The 22261-nt window shown below is 50.9% G+C and overlaps 8 protein-coding genes across 8 annotated transcripts; 3 read left to right on the top strand and 5 right to left on the bottom strand.

Moving 5' to 3' along the window:
• Positions 1 to 186: 186 nt before the first annotated feature.
• Asppvi_003668 (endonuclease/exonuclease/phosphatase family protein) lies at positions 187 to 1692 on the top strand (the record flags this gene model as incomplete). The annotated part of the gene is made up of 5 exons (XM_043299629.1): positions 187 to 390; positions 440 to 696; positions 743 to 1024; positions 1069 to 1242; positions 1290 to 1692. The coding sequence occupies 5 exons, from the start codon at positions 187 to 189 to the stop codon at positions 1690 to 1692; spliced, it is 1320 nt and encodes a 439-aa protein (XP_043155564.1).
• Positions 1693 to 1838: 146 nt separating this feature from the next.
• Positions 1839 to 2417, bottom strand: Asppvi_003669 (GrpB family protein; the record flags this gene model as incomplete). The annotated part of the gene is made up of 1 exon (XM_043299630.1): positions 1839 to 2417. One exon carries the CDS (start codon positions 2415 to 2417, stop codon positions 1839 to 1841), a length of 579 nt encoding a protein of 192 aa, XP_043155565.1.
• Positions 2418 to 3423: 1006 nt separating this feature from the next.
• Asppvi_003670 (glycoside hydrolase family 134 protein) lies at positions 3424 to 4112 on the top strand (the record flags this gene model as incomplete). The annotated part of the gene is made up of 4 exons (XM_043299631.1): positions 3424 to 3581; positions 3633 to 3788; positions 3834 to 3961; positions 4012 to 4112. 4 exons carry the CDS (start codon positions 3424 to 3426, stop codon positions 4110 to 4112), a joined length of 543 nt encoding a protein of 180 aa, XP_043155566.1.
• A 277-nt stretch (positions 4113 to 4389) lies between these two features.
• Positions 4390 to 5346, bottom strand: Asppvi_003671 (putative short-chain dehydrogenase/reductase family protein; the record flags this gene model as incomplete). The annotated part of the gene is made up of 1 exon (XM_043299632.1): positions 4390 to 5346. One exon carries the CDS (start codon positions 5344 to 5346, stop codon positions 4390 to 4392), a length of 957 nt encoding a protein of 318 aa, XP_043155567.1.
• A 460-nt stretch (positions 5347 to 5806) lies between these two features.
• Asppvi_003672 (M20 family metallopeptidase) lies at positions 5807 to 7121 on the bottom strand (the record flags this gene model as incomplete). The annotated part of the gene is made up of 3 exons (XM_043299633.1): positions 5807 to 6557; positions 6603 to 6985; positions 7038 to 7121. The coding sequence occupies 3 exons, from the start codon at positions 7119 to 7121 to the stop codon at positions 5807 to 5809; spliced, it is 1218 nt and encodes a 405-aa protein (XP_043155568.1).
• Positions 7122 to 8151: 1030 nt separating this feature from the next.
• Positions 8152 to 14223, bottom strand: Asppvi_003673 (uncharacterized protein; the record flags this gene model as incomplete). Its single annotated transcript, XM_043299634.1, has 3 exons — positions 8152 to 8778; positions 8827 to 13830; positions 13876 to 14223. The coding sequence occupies 3 exons, from the start codon at positions 14221 to 14223 to the stop codon at positions 8152 to 8154; spliced, it is 5979 nt and encodes a 1992-aa protein (XP_043155569.1).
• Positions 14224 to 17111: 2888 nt separating this feature from the next.
• Positions 17112 to 19072, top strand: Asppvi_003674 (putative POT peptide transporter; the record flags this gene model as incomplete). The annotated part of the gene is made up of 12 exons (XM_043299635.1): positions 17112 to 17152; positions 17229 to 17327; positions 17377 to 17487; positions 17539 to 17685; positions 17735 to 17774; positions 17820 to 17919; positions 17969 to 18152; positions 18204 to 18212; positions 18259 to 18350; positions 18399 to 18444; positions 18494 to 18615; positions 18729 to 19072. The coding sequence occupies 12 exons, from the start codon at positions 17112 to 17114 to the stop codon at positions 19070 to 19072; spliced, it is 1335 nt and encodes a 444-aa protein (XP_043155570.1).
• Positions 19073 to 20628: 1556 nt separating this feature from the next.
• On the bottom strand, positions 20629 to 21950 carry Asppvi_003675 (uncharacterized protein; the record flags this gene model as incomplete). The annotated part of the gene is made up of 2 exons (XM_043299636.1): positions 20629 to 21056; positions 21113 to 21950. The coding sequence occupies 2 exons, from the start codon at positions 21948 to 21950 to the stop codon at positions 20629 to 20631; spliced, it is 1266 nt and encodes a 421-aa protein (XP_043155571.1).
• Positions 21951 to 22261: the final 311 nt, after the last annotated feature.

The following is a 22261-nucleotide window of genomic DNA, read 5'->3' on the forward strand; positions in this document are numbered from 1 at the left end:
CAACCCAATGGCTACTGCAACACGTGCAGGATTAATTAATTGTCCTCAGTTTATGCCTGCTAGCGTCTGGCATTGACGCATTGTCGTCATCGGGGTGGGAGGTATAAATATCAGCGAATATCTGCACGTTCTCATGCACTTCACAGCTCAACTTACCCGACTATACGAGAGTCATTAGCAATAGCAATGCGGTCTTTTCTTCTTCTCCTCGGAGCAGGCATTCCAGCCCTGGCTGCCACAGCTGGCGAGTTCAGCGTGCTCTCATTCAACGTCGCAGGTCTGCCCGCCGTCCTGAACGGCAACGACGTCCCAGGCGATAAGACCGAAAACTCTCGTCAGATCGGTCAGAAATTCGCCCAGTACGGATACGATGTTATCCATGTGCAGGAGGTCAGTCTGTAGCATAGCCTCATATCCCAGAACGAAACTGATGAAACAGGACTTCAACTACCACGCGTACATCTATGAAACCGACAACCATCCCTACCGCACTCCCACCTCTGGCGGCGCGGGAATCGGCTCCGGCCTCAATACGCTGTCGAACTTCCAATTTACCAACTTTGTGCGGACCAAGTGGGGGACGTGCTCGGATGCCGAGGGGGCAGACTGTTTGACTCCCAAGGGCTTCACCTCGATGCGGGTGCGTGTCGATGAGGGCGTATATGTGGATTTCTACAATCTGCATGCTGACGCTGGGTATTTCTCCTTTTTCAGTTCTGTCGCCTAAACTGACTGTGAACAGATCCCAAGCCGACGATGCGAAGGCCCGCAGCGCCAATCTGCAGCAGGTGGCCGATTACATCAAGGCCAACTCGGTCGGTAATGCTGTGCTGGTGTTTGGCGACACCAACGCGCGCTATACCTCATCTGGCGAGAACATCCGTGTCTTCCAGACGGAGAATAGCATGGTCAACCCGTGGGTTGAGCTGATTCTCAAGGGAGCCGAGCCCGCCCAGGGTAGCAGTGTGTTGCTCTGCCAGAATCCTAGCACGACCAACAACTGTGAAACTGTTGATAAAGTCTTGTATGTTGCCTGAGCCTTTGTGACTGCAAGTCTGACAGAAATAGCTACCGGGGAAGCCGCACCGTTGATCTGAAGGCCATCTTCTGGAACTACGAGAGCAACAAGTTCCTCAGCGACAAGGGGACCATCCTGTCCGATCACAACCCAATCACGACCAACTTCACCTGGACCATGTCCAGTTCCTTCCGCCAGAGTGACCTCTTCGGTGGTCCACATGGGTAAGCCAGCATTTACCATAAACCAATGACGCGAGTTAATAAAGTAGAACCTGGTTCAACGACCTCGACTCCCTCCCCAGCGCCTCCGCCGGCCAGAACAAGCCAAGCAAGATCTCCCTGCGCGGTGCGGAGCGGCTCGATAGCGTCGGTCTCACCTTGGGTTCAGGCACGAGCTACACCCACGGTGGCACGGGAGGCAGCCTCTCGGAACTCACCCTCGCGGCGAACGAGTACTGGACCAACGCGAAGCTATGCCAGGGGCAGTACAACGGCCACACGCGCAACTTTTACCTGTTAGCCACGACGAGCACCGGACGGACGGTGAGTGCGGGAACGGCGACGTCCGATTGCCAGGAGTTTGCGGCTCCGCAGGGATGGCAGATTGTAGGCTTCTACGGACAGGATGGGGATGAGGTTGATCAGCTGGGATTTATCTACGGGTTGATTTAGCCGCCTGCCATACGAGGTGGGACATGCAGAGATTAGCTAGAGCATGTAGAGGGATATTCAAGAACAGAGAGGTAAGGTAATGCCTCATCAGCTCCAAACTGCATAGCATGTCCCTCGTAAACCGGCCAGACAAACTGTCGAGATGTCTAATCAGTTCCCGGCAGCGGAATCCCCGCGCGGACCATAATCTCCTCGATAACGCTCTCCTTCCGAAAGTTATACTCCTGGACCGACTCCCCGTTCTCACGAGTCTCTTGCGCCGCCCCCCTCTTCGCCCTGACGTACAACTCCCGATCCTCCGGATGCGCAATCAGCCACTCCCGAAACCGCTGATGGCGACTCAGCTCCGCCGCCCCCGGCCCAAACACATGCACATTGGCATACGGCTCCGCCAACCCAAAGAAGCGATGCTCGTACCAGTTCGGCTCGCGGAAGAGGAACTGGAACCCGGCGGCCTGCAGCGCAGGGACGTAGTCGTCCTCGGCGATGGGGTCCGGGACGACGAGGTCGACGTCGATGACGGCTTTTGCAGGCAGGCCAGGGACACTGGTTGAGCCGACGTGGCTGATAGTAAGCGCTTTTGGGCCGAGGGCGGATTTGATGCGCTGTGCGATGGATGCAAAGGCTGTTGGCCAGGAGGGGTCGTAGTCGACTATTTCGATGGGTTTCKGAGGGCGGGTGGAGATGACTTCAATGTAGTGGCGGGCGGATTTGTCTGTGGACATTTTGTTGATCAGATAGATGTCTGGTGGTTAGATTAGAGTGAAAGAAAGGCAAAAGGCTTATGTAGGCAGCAGGTTGACTGTGTGTCATGAAGCTAACCTGTTGAGGTTACATTGCGAATACGAGGTTGTAGCCTATTACGGGCATCGTGAGGTTATCTAATGTATGCACTCTAAGCACTAAGCTGAAACGGTGTCCCGACCATTTAGCTAGTACTAATGGAAAAGATGGTGCAGCAGATATATAATATGACCGGTATTATCACGCCAGGGAGCCGATATATATCAGGGCCACAACACAGTAGTCACAGCAACTGTCATCAAGACACTGGTGATCAAATGTTGAATTGTCAAGCAAAGAGTGAAGACGAGGAAACATCCCGAAAAGAGTCGCACAGTCTGGATATAGAGCTGTAGGCTGTCATCTGTCTCACTCTGCCGTCTCGGACCCTATCCAGATCCGTTCTCCACATGTCTTCTCATTTATTGCTACACGATTAGTCTAGATACCCGTAGATTCTGGCGGCCTAAAAAACGGCTAAGCTAAATGTATTACGGAGTACAATCTGCTGGAGGGCGGTTAAAGCCCTTATTGTAGCACCTTGAAACGTCCACTTCCCGCCGTATCCACATATACCACTTTGTCGCCCCCAATCTACTTTATATCTTGTTAATGAAATTTTCAAGACGGACTCCCCGTGCCAAAAGGGGAAATGTCCGGCACGAGTACCCCTAGACCCCATCCGACGGGCCGGTAACTCACAAATCGGGTCGTGTTACTGCCATCTACGCCGTACCGATGGGTCTCGGGATGAGCTATCAATGATCGAGTAGAAGATATGGCATGATACAAAGATTGCTCTACGTATGGGGCTTGTGGATCATAGTAGATGGTGCATAGGGCGACCTGGAGCAATACCCTCTTGACTATATAAACTGATCATATCCCGATATCTGGAAACCTCATACCAAAGAAAGATTGAAACTTGCAAGGTTAACTGCCAGCGAAATGAAGTTCACCACCATCGTCGGCCTTTTCGGCCTTGCCCAGCTCGCCCTCTGTGACAACCGCGGTAGCTACACCGTCTCAGGCCTAGGACAGCGCAAGCAAGCCCTGCTCAAGGCAGGCGGAAACACCATGGACATGGCCATCGCCATGCTCGAGAGGTACATGCCCTGCTGCCCCCGTATACTTTACAGTCTGATCTGACGAGCCAGTGACCACATGAAAGCCGACTACGTCTACGGCGACGGCAAATCCGGCGACGCCACCAACTTTGGCATCTTCAAGCAGAACTGGATGATGCTGCGTACATCTGCCAGGGATTTCCAGAGCCAATCTGCTGAGCAGGTGGCCAACGGAGCGGTCTTGAAGTACGTCCCTGTCTGTTATTGCTAGGGTAGAGCTAATCCGTGCAGCCACGACCTGAAGAAAGATGTCAAGGCCCGCCATGATGGCGAGAAGCACTATGGCTTTGACACCTGGTTTGCTGGTCATCGCAATGGAGCGTCTGGGCTGCAGAATCCGCATACGGATGATATCAATAGTATGTTTCTTTTCTTGGGTCTGGTGGAGGTACGGGGCTAATCGAAGCAGCGTATAAAAGTGCCGTTCAGTGGATCCAGAAGCAGATTGAGAGTGATCCCAAGTATCAGAAGGATGATACCAGGTTCTGGGTTGATGTTACGGCAATCTAGTCCTGCTTTGGCCAATGGATTAGCAAGGATGGCTTACTGCGAGTCGCATCACTTCTTGTTATATCACAATTTAGATTACATTCCTTACTGAGACTGACAAGTGCAATTAACAATCTTTGAGCATATGACCATGCCTATGTCCGCGTATGTCCGCTATGTCCGCATAGCGAAACAGATGGCAGAGCCACTATGCATGCTCATACTTCAACTTACTATGCATGTCTTAGAATACGTGATTATCATTAGTGCCACATAAGTCATCCTACTCTTCAATATATTACAAGTTGCCCGTCACACCCGGCTTAATCCCCTCAAGGATCTCCCTCAGCTCCCCCCAAACCTTCTCCTGCACCTTCTTCCCCTCCTCACTGCGCACAAAATCAGACAGCGCCCCATTATCCACCTTCCCATCCGTCATGTACGCCCCGTGACTCTCCTCCCCAGCCGCCGCGCCCGCGAGCAGCGTCCGACTCCCCACCTCCGTCGTCCTGGCCATAACAATCTTCATCAGCGCAAGCTTGAACCCGAGGTCGCGGCCCAGCTGCGAATGGCACAGCCCAGGATTAAGCATATTCACCACGACGCTGTCATCCCGCATCCGCGCCACTATCTCCCGGAGGATTAGCACCTGCAATAACTTCGAGGTCGCGTACCGCTCCCGCATGTTAGTATGCTTCTCGTCGTCCAGCGCGGCAAAGGTATTCTCCGCGGTCCGCTCAGGGAACTTTGTCCACTCATGCACCTCGCTGACGACCGTCGTCAGGCGCGGCTTGGTCCCGTACTTTTTTGCGCTTCTGCGAAGTGTCGGGAGGACAAGCAGACCCAGAAGGATCGTGTTGATCACATTCACGGTGATGGTTCGCTCGTGGCCCTCTGCTAGCTGGAAGGTTGGTGTAGCGATGGATGCGTTGCAGAGGAGGACGTCAAGTCGTGGTAGTTGGGAGACTTTCTCTGCGAAGGCGAGGACGGAGGCGTAGGACGCGAGGTCCAGGTCCCATACTTCGATGGAGGTTGGGGAGTCGGGATGGGACTCGCGTATTGAGGCTTTGGCGGCTTCGCCAGCGGAGCGGTTGCGCACGGCTAGGATCACGGTTGCGGCATTGAGCCGGACAAAATGCCGTGCTGCTTCGAGACCCAGGCCGACGTTGGAGCCGGTGACGATGACCGCTTGGTCTTTGAAGCAGTGGGTGGGATACTCCGGGGTTACGAATAATTGGGAGTAGAAGAAGCCCATTTCGATGGATATGACTTGACAATGTTGGTATTCGGTGGAATGGATGTGATCAGAGGGATCTCTGCTATTTAAATACTTATGCGTCAAGCATTGTCGGCCTGCGGAGTTAGTAGTGGGAGATTGGCGGATTACGGGTGTAGCGTTGTTAAGTCCGCAGGTAGAGTCAGACCTCGTACTGCCGATGACGTTCAAGGGTGGCCTTGACCTCAATCCGATTGGAGTATTGAGTAGATAGAACAGATTATGTACAGCTGGTTGCAATACCAGTGCAAATGTTTATATATATTAATACTTCCAGGTGCCCTTACATAAAATATGCTAAGCCTCGTTTATAAAGGTCTCTAAAAGCCCTTATCACTAGTTTTCCAGATTCACAGTACTGGACATTCTATAATGCAACCCCAAGTCAACTGATAGTAGGCTATCAGAGTGGCGTAGGTGCTATAATTTTCTATTAGAGTTAATTTAAGGCAGTTCTCCTATCGAAATCCTGAGTCACTCTGCCGGAGAAGTCGTCATCTATCAGGTATCTCCACCCTGTCATGGCCATGGCTTTCCCCGCCCTCACAATTCGAGCATGCGCAGTGTCTGTCCCCGCCGCGGCTGTGAACTCGTGTGTATGATTTTTGGCCCCGTCAGAGACCGGAATGCCGATCAGTCCATGAAGTGCCGGGACGAGATGGGAGACGTTGCCCTGATCAGTGGACCCCGCCATCGGAACGTTATCCATCTGCAGGATCCGGTCCCCTTGATCGGCCATCTTCTGTACAAACTCTTCACAAAGAGAAGAGTTGACCACAAGATCCGCGTAGATAGTGCTTTCCTCCAGCTTGACTTTACATCCCGTCGCCAATGCACCAGCCTCCAGGCATCGCCGCACGCGTTCACCAAGCAGCTTGGTCCCTTTGATAGTCGGACTGCGCACGGTATACTTGGTCTTTGTCAGCTCGGGGATTGCGTTCGTAATGCTCGGAGCCTGAACGATGGCGCCGTGGATTCTCTCATCAGGGCGAATCTGCTGACGCAGCATGGAGATACCATTATACGCCATCACAATCGCGTCCAGAGCATTGACGCCTTCCCAGGGATTGACTCCTGCATGAGCACTCACCCCTTCGTAGGTACAGGTTATATCGTACAGAGAGATGGATGAGCGTCCAGCTATACCCGTGGCCTTCTGATCAAGAAACTCGTCCTCTGACATGGGATGACTGCTATCGTTAGCTACTTGCAGGATACTGGTGAGGCAAACCTACATCATTAGGGACAAGTCCACCTTCTTGTAAGCTCCGGCGGTGATCAGATCAATCTTTCCTCCTCCATCTTCCTCTGCAGGAGTGCCGAGTAGCTGCGCTTGACCAGGGAGGCCAAATTTCTTGATAGCATATGCCAGAGCCAGGAAGCCCGTCACGCTGGCTATGGCAATAAGATTATGGCCACATGCATGTCCGATCCCGGGTAGAGCATCGTATTCGGCGTTGAAATTGACACACCGTCCTTGACCACCGACTGTAGCCTCGAATGCCGTCGAGATCCCGTACGCATGGCGAGTTACTGGGATATTCAAGGATTCCAGAAAGGCGCAGAGGGTGTCGTGAGCGTGATGCTCTTCATACGCTAGTTCCGGATTCTCGTGAATCTGCTCAAATGATTAGCAATACTGTAGCATAGCACAAAGATCACCGTCGTACGTTTTTATTAAGCTCTCGTAGAGGAACCTCAAGAGTAGCAATGTACTCGTCGACGGCCTTTTGAACCGTGCTCCGTTCCGCCATTCTAAAATGTCACGGTCAAGGTTGGTCTCAAACAGATGAACACAGTCAGCAGGTGGCTGCTGACACGAGCAATTTATTCATGAACTCTCTCAAGGCAGACATTGTGGACCTGTTAGTCTAATGGCACTATTTCTGCCCCTGTCGCGCAAAAGTGCTTGATTGGCCTAAACGGTTATCTCCGCTTTAAGTGGTTTCCTTTACCCCTCGGTGTTGACCTTTTGAGCCACTAAGGACGACGGAGCCCATGATCTGGACAGAATTCCCACACCTGATCGAGAGCCCAAATGGTCCTGGATTCCCATGGTCTACGTTTATCCCTAGAAGGAGCGATTAGTAGAGAACAGGACAGACAGATCTCGGAACATAGGTTTGGAAGGCATAAGATAACATCACATTTCTTCTACTTTATTGAAAGATTGGTGGCATTCTGAATCAGCTCTGCGCAGTAATATGCATGCCAGTGAAGGCAACCTTTCTATACAGTACCTAATTAAAGTATTTTAGTATACTTTAACCAGAACCGCTCTCTCTCTCCTTAAGCCAGGTCTCGTATGGCTAATAAGTCAATGTACAATGCCAATTTTTACACCCTGCTTAATGAAGAAGTCCAGGTTTTCCACATAAATTTGTCAAAGGTTAAGATAATCCTCCAATGCTATATCATACACTTTCTTAATATTATTCTTAAAGCTGTTACTATTCACCTATAATAGATACTAATTAGCAAATTCTTTCACCACTGCCTTAAGAGGTCTAGGAATATTAGCATAATTAGCCTAGTCAGATATTAAAGTTGCTTCAGTCTCCAGGAGGAAGAAACTAAAGGTTAAGATAACTATATTAGAAGGATATTAGTATTTATTAGTGGAAGTATCAATCGTATTCGGTTGACTGACCAGAAACTGCCTGAGCGCGGAAAAGTATGTAGGATTGCATTAACGCGTAAATTGCGACTATATACCAGCACTTTTCATCGAGATGAAGAGACATTCTGAGTGATTAAATTACAGAAATTGCAGCACCTGTTTGCCTACAACGCAGTGATCGAAATCCGCTTAGCCCCTGCATTCCCAGTCAGCAACGGCGAGCCACTGCTGGTGCGCAGACGGTTCGAATGCGTCTGGTCTTCCTCCACATCCAGACTGAACCTTCTTGGGCGGTGCCACATGCCCATGTCCTCCTCCCCCACCCCCTCCAGACCCTCCAGCTTCACTCCAAACTTGGTAGCAACCTGATGCGCTAGCTCGTCGTACGCGCTCGTATCCACAGCCTTCCCACTCTCCTTGCTGAGCCGCGCCTGCGCATGCTTGAGAAGCTGCAGATGCTGGCTGACGGTGTCCGCCGCATGCGCCTGGTCCGCGTCCGGGTCGTTCAGGAGCTCATGGAGCGCTGACTCATGCAGCATCACAGCCGCGAGGTGGTTGCCTGTCGCCGTGTACAGGCCCGAGAGCAGCTTGGTCATCTCCAATGTGATGGGGTCGTAGTTGCCCCAAACGTGGCGCAGGTTGTAGCAGATGTCTTTGGCCAGCTGCACTGCGGCGGAGGTGTGCCCACGGCAGAAGCGGGTTTCCACCAGCCGACGGCCGATCCAGACGATCATGTTGTGGGACCAGGTCTTCTGGACGATCCGCGAGGTCCAGAGGTCGGTGAGGATGCCCTGGATAGCATTAGCATATGTATATAGCGGGGTAGGGGCAGGGTTTACCTCTAGATCTTCAAACATCTCGTGTTCACCCAGTACTGTAACTAGATCGTTCAATTCGGGGAATGGGAGTTCAGAGAACTCAATCTTCAGATGACGAGCTCTGGCCATGAGCTCTTGAAGGAGCATCTGAGACTCAAATGCCATGTTCTTGGCGGTGCCACTGTCCGAGCATTTGCTTGTCTGGTAACCGTTGAGATACAGGCAGAGCTTGATGGCTGTAAAGATTGCCTCGTGGCTGTCCAGCCCGTCGGTCAGATGCACAAAAGAGTGGAACACGCCAGTCAAGTCTGCAGCATCCTGGAAGCGCGAGCTGTTGCACAAGTCGCGGACCATGTGGGTTGTCTCAGTGATAATATTAATATTATAGTTTGGTTTGACGATCTCGCGGCGACATAAGTTGTAGAACTGGTGCACCACGTCCTTGGAGCGCAACTCGGGAGAAACAGACAGCGAGTTGCAAAAGTATTCGTACAAGCTGCCCTGCGTTTTGGTGGCTGCTGTCACGCGTCTCTGCTCGGTCTGCATGACGGAGAGTTTCTGGCCGGTAACGATAGTGGTGACGAGGTCGTGCTTGGAAAGACTCGTCTGGTACTCATTGTACACGCCGCATTCTTGAGACAAGGCGTCAAGAATCTGGCTGTAAGTCATCTTCTTGCCAAACTCCTCCTMGAACGCGGCAACAAAGACGGCAGGACGGTGCTCGTTCAGTGCCATTTGTTGTGCGCGCGGGGTTTCATGAATGACCTTCTTATGAAGCTCGTCGATCAAGTCGTAACCCGCATCCTTATACCCGCATTCGAGATAGATCTCCGCGAGACGGTGAGCGCGCTCAACCAGCGCTTCGCGACTGGCAGTGACGCGGATGACCTCGTTGACATGGTCCCGTAGAATGCTTGCACCCTGGTTGCGCGACTCGATCGTATCCTTCAAAGCATAGACCAGAGCCACTTCACGCAGCCACAAAAGTGTCGGGGAGGAAGATAGACCTCGCTGCTGCTTGGAGAAGGTAAGCTCCTCCATGTACAAAGCACGAGCCTCGTCGGAGGTGCTCTTCTTGCGAAGATAAATCTGAGCGATCTTGTGCTTGATACCCATTGCCGTTGGATCCGTCATATCAGGCAAAGGCCGGGAGGCCTGCGATTGAGGCACCCACTCCTTCGTCTTGAGGACATGCCGGTAAAGGGCAAGCGCCTCTTCCAGATGGCTATCCATTTTCTCGCAGATCTCCGCGAGACGGAGAGTCGCATCCCGAGTCGTTAGGCTCGATTGCCCATGAATCTTCTTGCAAAGCTGGAGGTACTGAGACGCCACGGTGTAGCGTTCCGCGGGGCCTTCCTCCGCAGTGCTGGCGGCTAAGGTTCTCATGTATCCCTTGTAAGTCTTGTCTAGCAGACCCTCCAGAAGCGCACGGTCGTAACCATCCCTTTCGTCGAAACGCACAAGAGTCGGCCAGAAATGACGGTAAACCTGTAGAGCGCTTTCGCGGTCCTGCTTTTGTTCATAGATACCGAGGAGATCGATGGCTGCTCGAACACCGGTCGGGCTGACCATACCCCCTTGGATGCTGACCTGGTAGATATGGCGATATGCAGCCTCGGCCTCGTCCTTTCGGTCCAGGCGAGTGGCCAAGTCACCCTCGCAGTACAGGCTGTCGATCGTATGCTTGTCGGAATCGCCCAGACGAGAGATGAAGAACTGGCTGACCTGGTGCAGGAGGACCAGCGCCTTGGAGAACTGGAACGTGGTTTCATAAAATTCAATCACGGTCTTGACAACAGCGGTGAGGTGCTGCACGGTCACTTTCTCCGCGGTAATGGATGCCTTGAACGCGTTTCCGTAGACCGTCGTCGCTTTGGCAACATCAAGGCGACGGAAAAGACAGTACGCATAGTCCAGAACGATATTAGCGATCAACGGGGCGCGGTCAGACCGGAACTTGGCCTCGGAGGTAGGATCGTGGACATCCGGCCATACATGCTTCAGGACTGCCCAGGCGCAGTCACTGCCTTGTTTCCACTGTCCCTCGCGGATATGCAGAGTGCAGAGGTTGTGACACAAGGTCAAAACAGACGTGGAGTGGCGACCGCTGCCTGACGACGCAATGCTGCCCATAAGGCTGTGGATGTAGAGGCGCTCCTCTTGAGATAAGGTCGCGAGACTGTCAACCGTCGTATGGGTGGCCATCAGCTCGTCGGCGAGCTCCTCGGCCAGAGCGACGGCCTCGGGCGAGTACTGGTCTCCGCTTGCAAGGTAGTAGTTCCAAATGAGCATGGAAAGGGTCCGCTCCATTCCGATGAGGCCCTGCTCTCGCGCCTCCGCTCGAAGGCTTGTGGCGCGATCCGCCATCGCCTGCGAGTGGATGCCGCCTAATTCTAGATCTGAGGATAGCTCGCCAAGGACCATCTTGGCCTCCTCGTGGCGGCCGTGACGATGCAGGAATTGGTAGTACACAAAAGCGACCTTTGTCTTTTTCTCCCATGTCCATTCGGAATCGATGTCGTGCGAGCACATTCCGGCCCAGAGGCTTCTCAAGATCGATTCTGCCTCCTTAGTCTTGTGCTTTTCCTCATACAGCTGAGCGAGGTAAAACGAGTAGGAGATGCGGCGGTGGTCTGTGACGTCCATCGAACGGATCATATTCTCGTATTTGAGCCGCGCAATCTCCAGCGCGAGATCGTCGGAGGAAGCGATCTGGAAGTTCTGGGTGAGGAAATCTGCCGCTTGCATACTCTCCGCCGAATGACTACCATACTTGTCCAGAGTTTGCCGGTAAAACTGTTTCGAGACGCTGTACGCCTCCTCGGTCTGATTGCTGCTTTGGTAGGTTGTGACCAAGGTGGTGAGGTACTCCACGCGGCGGGTAAAGGTGATTTCTGTCGACTCCCAGTGGGACAAGGTCATCTCGCGAAGGGCCTCGGTGCGCATGCCTGCGGTCTTGTCGCCAGGGCCTCCCTGCTGAGGAGAGGTCAGCATCAGCTGTTCCAGCTCCATGGAGATTGGAGAGGAGGCCCCCAGCTGCGACCGACTGAGCGTCCATGCTTCATACAGATGATCGTTAGCCCAGCTGGCCTTAGCCAAGTCGGCTGCACGAGCGCTGAGAATAAGACTCTGCAAGAATGCCGGAGACTTCTCGCCCAGCGTCACACGACGCACCGCAACCGCTAGCCGGTAAAGCTCCAGGATGCTGGATCGACTGAACTGCGACTCCCGACTGGTCAGCTCCATCTGCGCAAAAAGGACAGAACTGGGCAAGGCGTTCTTGAAGACCGGCGTAAAAGCAAATTCACGGTCAGGGGTGATCATCGGGGACGAAAGCAGATGCGAGAACCAGTAGCGCGAAGTGTATTCCAGAAGGATATACGAGTCGAAGAGAAGGTCGCGCTGCTGCCCTGGCATTTTGTCCATGGAGATTGCCACCTCTTCCTTGACACAAAGGCGGGTCCAGGCCAGGGATCGCGTGAGGAGATCGTCATGTGCCTCCTCGAGGTTGAACGGGAACCCCTGATTGTCCGAGTAGTTGCTGTCAGCGGACATGGCGCGTTGCCGCAGGTTCTCACGGATTATGGAGTGGCGGAAGGCCACGAATCCGTCGCGGACCATGACCAGACGGCCCAAGGGCTTGAATATGTTGCGTTCGGCGCCGGTTGGACGCGGCGTTATCTTGAGACTCTCGGCGTCCACTGAGAGGAGCTCTTCTACTTCCTTGATGCGCAGAGGACGCTCGGAGGCCACCAGCCAGGCAAGGAGAGAGCGGATGTCAGGGCGGGTGATGTCTGTGGTGTTTAGATGGTTGCCAATAAGCTCGTTAACATCGTCTGGTGCTTGCTGGATTGCACTCATCATGCCCTTGAAGGTCGACTCTTGTTTCATAGATTCGATGGTGAGCTGTGCCCAAACGAAGCATCCTTGAGCGCGGGCCACGATGCGATGGGCCATCGCGTCTATCTGATCCTCCGCCAGTCCGTAGAATTGGCCGTCTGACTTGATGGCGTCGGTGACAGCCGCGAGCAAGTCGGTGTGAGTCAATGCGGGAGTTAGCGAGTGTTGTTGAGTGTTTTTCCCAAGTTGCTGCTGCGCTGGAAGTTCTCTGGAAAAGATGATAAGCTTCGACGATGTGCCGGAGATAGAATTTTGTAGGCGCGCAAGGAATCCAGCCATGGTGGTTTTGGCATTTTTGATCTGATCGAGGCCGTCCAGGACAATCATGAAGTGCATGTGTGACTGCATTGCCGTTCTCACAGCGGACCAGAGCACGTCCTCCACCTGAGCGTCTGTAGCACCAGTGGAAGCCATGCGTGCAGCCTCTCGAACCGATGTTAGAATACGCTCTTGGGTCTTCCATGAGCTGACACATCGGTCCAGCATTTGATGGAGAATGCCTTTGAGAATGGTAAGGGTCAACGTTGTGATAGGCACATCCTCTCGGACCCAGCAGGGAATGACGTTCCAGATGTCATACTCGGAGGAGACCTGCAGCCGCTCAACCGTCCATTGTGCCAGCGCAGTTTTTCCTGCCCCTGGACTGCCTGTTATTACCATCATCTCACGGTTGCTGAGAGTGAAAGTCGTGAGATGCGGGTCAAACCACGCAAAAGAGCCTTCCGCCAGGGATTGATTGTGTCCTTCGAGAACCATCTGGAGTGGACGATCCTGCAGATCGAGGAACTGATAGACAGCAGCAACATCCGTGGTCGTCCTCTTGGATAAGGCCAGCTCTGACAGTTTCCGCCAATTTGAGTTGAAACTGTTGTGAAACTCGAAAAAGGCTTGATCGACGTGTTCGCCCATCATCAGCCAGTCCAAAGACCGTGACGCGTTAGAGTACTCCATGGTAACGTGTAGCACAAGCTTCAGCAAACTGGCGTAAGCCTTGGCCACCTCGTCCTGCAATGAAGTGGACTCTTTAAAGGAGCTCTCCTGCTGTAGCAAGAGAGAAATCTGAAGAGTAACACGTCCATACCGACCGAAAATGCTGTCCAGGATGTCCACATGCTCGATTCCCATCTGCAATCGTTAGCTACTAGTCCGAAAGACCTGGATGTGTCTCACCTCTAGGAGCAGTAGAAGGCCACCCCAGACCAATTTAGTGGCTTCCTCCGCGCCGTCCATGAAAGAAACAACAGCATCGCGTAACGAGGCCACGGCATAGGCCAGGCTGGATGCGCGTCGAAGAGCGCCGTCGAGCCGGCTTCCGTCCGCCGGCATGTGTCTCAGGCGCTCCGCAGCGATCGCGTCAAAGAAAGCATCGATAGTCTGGGCTTTTTCTTGGATAGCACTGGCAGACATGCCCAAGCGTGGTTCGCACTCCCGGGAAACGGTTTGGACCATTTCCCGGAGCACGGAGAGCTGACCAGAGCGTCCTCGAGCATTGTGCGCTCTGGCTCGTATCGGAACCATATTATGATATGTTGTAAAAGGTATAGTACAATGGTGCTGGAAAGAATCGTTTCACATCAGACATGCAGGTGTTGCTGTAAGGCGAACCAACCGGACAGGCTAATGTTATATCGCTGCATGAAAGAGGCCGGGATGCTTGCAATCCTGACATCATGGCAGTTCGAAATGCAAGCTAGCTTGAGAAGATACTGAGAATCCGGGGTCATGCCATCATATCAATAGAGGTTCCTTGGATCCGTGAGAGCCGACCTTGGCTCCTGTGAAGTCAATCGGGGACAATCTGGATGCTCTATGGTCTGTCTTAATTACGCCGTCAGCAATTGGCAAATACGTAAGCGCGATAATATAGAGTCTCTTCAGACCTTTGGACGATATTCCTTTCATATGGAGCTGAAAATAGTTATATATCGGATGAAGGCTCTGCAACTCTTTTGGCAGGAGGAACGCGCCGAGATGAGGTTTCTTTGTCGATGTAAATAAACTCGGCCCCGCACGAAGAGAGTCATGGTGTCATCCCCGCCCACCAGGTTGGGACAAGGTTATTCATCCATCTCCGTGCGACCCGAGTCGTCATCGACTAAGAAGATTGTCTTTTGTCTTGTCTTGTGGGGTGAATCTTTCATGTCGTACCCAGTGACATCAAATTGACCGTATACCCAGTTGCCAGTGTGGAGTGATCTTCTCCAACCATTGGTGCAACTCTCCCAGCCAAACAATCACTTGGAATAGAAAAGATATGTTAGGAGTTACTTCAGGTTTTAGACGATGAAGATGGTCTCGTCAACTATAGAAGACAGTCATCTGGAGTTGAGACCCGTCAGAACTTAAGCGTGAGCCGGAAACGACTTTCAACGCTCAACAGAGCTACGCAGAGCAGGCTGTGGGCTTTGTCGTTTTGTACCTAATCTCGATTCTCATGACAACGAAGAACAAATGGTATGAGTAGGTCTGTAATGGCCAGGAAACTGCTGTATGAACGAGGTGACGTTGCTAAAGTGTGGCCGGATGCCTGTCTTAATCTACAACAGCTGGTAAGAATGTGGTAAATGGACCAAATAAGGCCAAGCTGTGAACAAGAAAGATTCTCAGTGGTGACCAGTGGCTCTCTCACTCTAAACACTACTACAATGATGGATCAAGCGGTGCTAAGAGTCCTGTATGAGGTGCTGTATGAGGTGCTGGTGCTCCAGCTTGAACAGACAAGATTACTACCCTTGTATGAAGCAAGCTCAAGATCGAAAAACGCTTGGGTGTGAGCTAGAAGAGTTCCCAAAAAGGCCAGGTCGTGCCGCTCCTGCATAATCATCGGCTTGGCTGCACTTGAGGAATGCACTAACAATGCGGAAGGGTTCAATAGCCTAGAACATTTGCACCTGCAATGATCTCCGGCTTAATGAGCCAACCAGCTAGAAACCTTAAACCGGGAATATCGCATTTGGATCACTTGAGTATAATCATCAGGTCTCTATGTAGTGTGGATGTCCTTGCCCCTATCTTTGTGAAGTGGAACGGATATCTCGAGGTCTGAAACCGAGAGATGGTGGGAGACTGCCTTCAATTCTTCAACGAGATTCAATTGCTACTAGCCATCAGGAAGCCACTGACGCGGAACTTTCATCATTTGTCTCCAAAGTAGTGGCATCTGACCTTCTATATCGTTGTTGTTTATAGGCCTGTATAACGCCGCGTAAGCTTGCCATGGCCACGCTAGAAACTCACGCTTTTGAAACAGAGAATGGAGATTCCAATGTTCCTGGAGCTAATATTTTTTCCTTACAGTCATCATTATTCTGTCTCTAGATAGAGTTCGTGGCTGGGCTAAGCTTCTCACCCGCTCCTGATGGCGTCGAAGTGTGACTTGATATCACTCCAGCATTCTTTTCGGCAGAAGCATCCTGAGAACTGAGGCCTCTTTTGGACACTTTTAAGTTTGATCAAGATGGCTGACACTGATGGTACATGTGAGCATCTCAGATTGAGTGTGAAGCGCTCTCATGATAATATCATTCGGGATTTGTAAAACGTGGATATTCCAAACACCCCTTGCCCAGTCCACATTCCTCACTAGAATTGAAGGTGGAACCCCGTCCTCTTGTTTATTATTGAATGCTTTGACGTCATATATTGTCTACACGAAACAATCAACTCGCAGAATGACTTGCCTCTATCAGTGCACTGGATTCGCAGCTTACAGTAGTGGACTGATGGACATCGACAATACGCGGCAAGAATCCCGGTGGATGATTGCAAGGGTTCTATCTTGACAATAAGGTTCTCACTACCTTGAAAGGCACAACATGAGGCGATGATTCTATACAGTCTCTCTCCCGTCGTCATAGTAGAGTACTTACGTGTAGAGTAACAGAAGATCTACGGTTCAATCAAGGCATGGACTCAAAGTCGACAAATGGAGATTCATTGTATTGTAAGACATGTCCTTGCACTCAGATCGTCCATCGATTGCGAATCCATTCCTCGGGCCAAGTAGATCTCCAAAAGCCATCATGGCACTGTTTCACGTAGATCTCATCGACTATATATATCGAGCATATGGCTGGACTGCATTGGGCATATGTCCGCAAAGTGGACTTCTTGACAGGTTGTCATGGATGTATGAAGTTGGTGGCTAATTATATGAAACAATGGCCTTGTCTTGCACCATAAAGCCAGCCGATCCATTTTAATGCAAGCATGTGGAGGTACCAGAGCCAGAGAAGAGAAATCGTCGGCGCGTTTGCGATGACATTTCGCTGGACATTTTCCTTGTGGCTGCAGTGGAGTTGGCTGAGCGCTTTACGTATCGTTCCATCACAGCGCCAATTCGTGAGTTCTATCATCTGTGCTCTCGGCGAGAATATTTCTGACAGGCACAGAAAATTACATACAGCATGGTCGTGATGATGTACTTCACCACGGTGCCCTGGGATTGGTACACATGATAGCCTCGTCCCCTCTCTGCAAATAAGCTGACAGAAGCATGGCCAAAAGGTAGCAACTGGGATTAGTTACTTCTTTGTGGGATGGTGCTACCTGGCGCCGATTTTCGGGGCTGTTGTTGCAGACAGCTACCTAGGTCGATTCAAGACCATTTTCCTTGGGGCGGGGTACATTCCCTTCTAGTTCTCACTTCTCGAACACCCTAACATGCAATAGACTTTCCGTGTGCGGTGTCCTGGTTTTGTTCATCACGTCGCTATCTCCAAGTCTCGAGCATGGAGGAGGTTTACCAGGTCTAATGCTTGCATTAGTATTGATTGGACTGGGGTATGTCTTGCAATGGAACTTTGACAAGTACTACGTATGCTAATGAATCAGATGCGGTGGTATCAAAAGCAATGTCGGCCCCTTGATTGCTGAACAGCACTCTATGCGCACAGAACGAGTAAAGTCACTGCAGAGTGGAGAGAAGGTCATTGTCGATCCCAATGTAACAGTTCAGACGGTCTATGCGCGATACTACAGGTGGGTCTCCAGTAATATAAAGGCGTGTCAGATACTGATATACTTCAAGGATCATAAATATTGGCGCTCTCTCGATCATTCCCGCTTCAGTTCGTCCGTCTCCCGCGGTGTCAGGTCATTGCTAACGTTAGTAGTGGCTGGAGCTCAAGGTGGACTTCTGGGCAGCTTTTATGATGCCGCTGTGTCTGTGGCTATTGGCCATTGTCGCCCTAGTAGTTGCCCTCAAGAAATATGGTAGGTGAAGGTCCCATTTCCCTTGAAGAAAAGGACTAAATCATGGTAGTGATCAAGCAACCGCATGGCTCGGCCGTTACCAAAGCCGTTCGCGTCCTATGGATTAGCCTGAAGAACAATGGCAATATAGACGCAGCAAGGCCGTTTGCGATGGAGGCCAGTGGTGTAGCTGTATGCTGGGACGACACGTTTGTGGATGAGTTGAAACGAGCACTTGTTGCCTGCCGGGTGTTGTAAGTTCAGTCGAGCCCTACCACCTCCTACCATTACTAACGTTATGCCAGTCTCCTATAGTACGTTCACACCCCCTCGACTCATCCGATAATGCTGACTTTCTAGCCCCATTTTCTGGTTATGCAATGGCCAGGCCAACAACAACCTCGTCAGTCAGGCGTCGTCTCTCAAGACATACCGGATACCGCATGATATGAGTACGTTCTCATCCAGCTTGTTATTCGAGCGATTTCTAACCTTTATAGTCGGACTATTCAATCCCCTCACTATTCTGATTGCGGTTCCTCTATTGTATGTTGCTTCAACTCGATTCGGAATCCATGCAATACTGACAGAACAGCGAACGCCTCATCAACCCTGCCCTCCGACGGTTCCATATCCCCTTCAAACCCATAAGTCGCATGACTACCGGCTTCGTCGCCATAGCCTTCGCTACTGCCATCGCTGCTGTCATCCAACAATGTATGTCTCGCCTCAAATCCTCGAACGATTTTCTATCCACAAAGCAGTAATATATCAATCACCGCCGTCTCATGTTAGCATCCTCCTCCAGATCCCAGTCTACTCGCTCATAGGGCTCCCCCAGTTCTTCGCCAGTCCGTCCGGGATGGAATATGCCTACACCAAAGCCCCAAGGTCAATGCGGAGTATCGTCTCCGCTCTTTTTCTTCTTACCTGCACGATCGGTTCAACTGTGGGAATCACCCTGTCGCCTGTATCGGTTGAGCCAAAAGTGCTGGTGGAGTATGCCTCTCTCAGCGTAACCATGTTTGCCACAGCTATCGTGTTCTTTTTTTGCTTCCGCAAATACAACCAGACGGAGGAAAGCATGAACATGATCGGGGACACAAGCAAGGAGGAATTGACAGAATTGTCAGTGGAAGATATCAACGATTTGTGTCGGCTAGAAAAGCATTGATGTTAATGTGCAGCGGATGTTTCTATGCTTCTTTGTTTACTGCGATATGATGGCCATAGATTGAGACAAAGAGACCAATAGGCAGCTTGAATAGGCGAGAATGTATGGATATACTAGTTATCACTACCTTCTAACCGAAAACTCTACATTTCGAACATCTAAATAGCCGACACACCGTCTTGTTGGCAGATACCCAACGGCGGACCCGACTTGGATCGTGACGGTAGGGCTGGGAGGGATTGTCAGGTGTTTGGCCACGATACAAGTAGATGCGCCGCAGAGGTCGCTTTCTGCGGGCAACCTTCTCGGTTCTTCCATGAGCTTTGGCAGGATCATGCATAAGTCCCACTGAAGACGGAGCTGCGGTTAGATAAACCAGACTCATGCGTGCGCAACTCTATCTATTTTGTCAAATAGGCTTAATTTATCCCAAACATGGACATCGGCTCGGGCCATCAGGTCAAGGACAAAGCTCGTACAGTGATTCTCGAAATCGGCTTGACCAATACACACTTGCTAACTGTTTGCTGGACCCACCGCCAAGGCCTTAGCGGCAGATCCATTATTGAGCGGGCCTCGTTAATTTGAGGAGCGCAGTAAAATGCCATTGTACTGCGTATGTTATAGTACCTAGCTATGTAAAATTACATGATACGTACGAAAAGTCCGTGAAATTTCGTGGAGCCTATAGTGGATCTCTGCAAATCTATGTGGAGAGAACCGCCTCGCGCCGAGTTCCTGGATGATCTGCGAGGTGACTTCAACTTTCCTTGCCAAGCCACACACAAATTGTCGATCTTTCGCATACATGCTGGAGGCTTCGCACATTATTTGAACACAACGAGCGGAAAAGGACCTATTCAGTTCTACAGCTAGCCCAATTTGTCTCCTGTTAATATTAGTATCCTCGTGATGTATGCACCGCAGCCACGAACATGGAACTCTAGGTTGCCCACCGGTTTGTCTCAGACATCAGGGATGGAGTTAAGCAATATCAGGAAGGACAGCCTGATAGAGATATTGAATTGAGAACATCTTTGAAAGCAGCAAGTAGCAKTATTTCTCTTCTCCTTCCCAGCTAGCGGTCATATCAATATAGAACCTCAACGTCCCTTTAGATTGCTGTCTAACTAATTACTGGTTGTCTCCTATTACAATTTGGGAATTTGACCAACTATTTTAACCACTCACCGTGACCAGTTAGTATCGCGTGGCATTGATGATGCATAAATATGTATATGAAACTTATTGGATGGCGTTGTTGACAAAACCGAAAATTTTGGTGGAAAAGATCTGGGAGACGAGTACAGAAAATAATATTGTGCACTAAAGAATAGTGACCCTACAATGTTTTACTTCGGGATAAGCTTTGCCGTGACTTGTGTTCGAGCGGTCGCCTGCCAAGAGCTTGACAATCACTCACGGACGGTTGCCATCGTGAATTCTCGTTTACTCGAAGTACATTCAAACTTGATAATAAAGACACTTGGTGAGGATAGGAGTGCCACATGTATTAGTTGTTTCCAGCATTCCATCAATCTAACTGCGGTTGAAAGTCACTTCCCCGCTTGAGCAAGAGCGGAATTTAATGCATCCACGCCTGCGATGAATAATCTAAATGGCATTGCGAGAAGCTGGATAATTCGACAAAAAGCCACGATAACAACTTGCGGAATATCATCATATGGAGTAGTTGCTAAGTGCGCTTGCTTGATGTGAGCGGTCGAATCCTCGGGCTTGGTCATTCTGCCAGCGTGCTTTAAGACATCAGGATCTACTAGAGTAGCGTCTGAGCTCCCTGTATGCGTCGACATTACCGAGCTGGCGGTGCTCTTTGGCATGGGAGTTGGTGGCGCCTGGCCAGTAACTTGGTGTATCGCCGCTAGGAGAGACCCATCGCGGAGAGGATTCGCACCGGATTCGGGATAAGCTGCTGTATCTTCATTAACATCGTTGGTCGACATTGGTTTAGGATCTGACACCTCTGCACAACATGATTAGCGGGCGAATGTTCTTCAGCGACAGAGACCGAGAACCTACCAGTAACGGGATGTAAATTTGCCGTAGTCATGGTATAATCTAGTTCTTTGACCAATTGTTCGAATTGTAGATTCTTATCTAATGTTGCAGGGCGTGGTTGTACTTTAGTCCTTGTGCACGACCTGCGATTTCGAGGCAGATATACCAAGTGCTGTTTGATTCGTTGGTGCAGACGATGCATTTTGAGCTCGATTTTAAGGTCAACGTAGAAGGGCTCCATTCCGTGATGGAATGCGAGTGCAGAGTGGACAGTCGAGTGGTGGACCACTTGGCTTTCCAGTTTATTTTCATGCAAGTGCCACACAATTTGTCGGTAGCGACTCTCTTGAATGTCACTAGTGCCAGTTGACCCCGCCGCAAACCGCGATCCAGTAAATGTCCACCGGGATGCGTAAGTTATGTCGGATTTTCTTGACCAGTTAATTCCTTCTACTGACGCGTTTGGGATCCCAATCTTCGGGTCGACGTCAAATGAAGTAGATACTTGACGTTCCCTTCTTTCTCCACTTAGTATTCGGGGCCCGTAAAACTCTGTCACTTCAAGCTCCTTGCTCTTTGGGTTGGATGGTAAGTCGGAAGCTTGGATCTCGGAGAAATCCATAGTTACAGTGGCCTGTGCGAGCTTGTAGTCGGCGGGTTGGTGAAATGTCAGATCCAAATACATCACACCGGAGTCTTTGCCATTCAGCTGACCCCATTTCGACTTGGACATGAGAAAACAACAGTCGACCTGAGCTCTTTCAAATCTGAGATTGCAGAGACTCGCACTAGACTGAGTGTCACATATTTCCACGAATTTGGACGGCTTGCTCGAGTGTTTGAGCGGTAATAACGGCATAATGATGGCTCAACGACTAAAGGGACGAGGAAGAGGGTTACTGAAATTCTCCAAATTATCAGCGAGCATATCGCTTTTTTCTTGCTTCAAATGCTTGTAGTCTTATGTCAGCACTTGAAATGGATGCATTTGTGGCTGCACTCCGAATGTCGATGCGTTGGCACTGCATAATTGGGCTGTACCTCTCATCGCCTCGGTTAAATTCTTCCAACGCTGCCGAAGCCAAAAAATCATCGCTTTGACAATAATAATTGAGTTAGGAGACCTCGTATGGATGAAACTTCGACCAGGATAATTTTCTTCCTATATTG

This window comes from Aspergillus pseudoviridinutans (assembly GCF_018340605.1).
Source record: "Aspergillus pseudoviridinutans IFM 55266 DNA, scaffold_2, whole genome shotgun sequence".
NCBI classification, from domain to species: domain Eukaryota; kingdom Fungi; phylum Ascomycota; class Eurotiomycetes; order Eurotiales; family Aspergillaceae; genus Aspergillus; species Aspergillus pseudoviridinutans.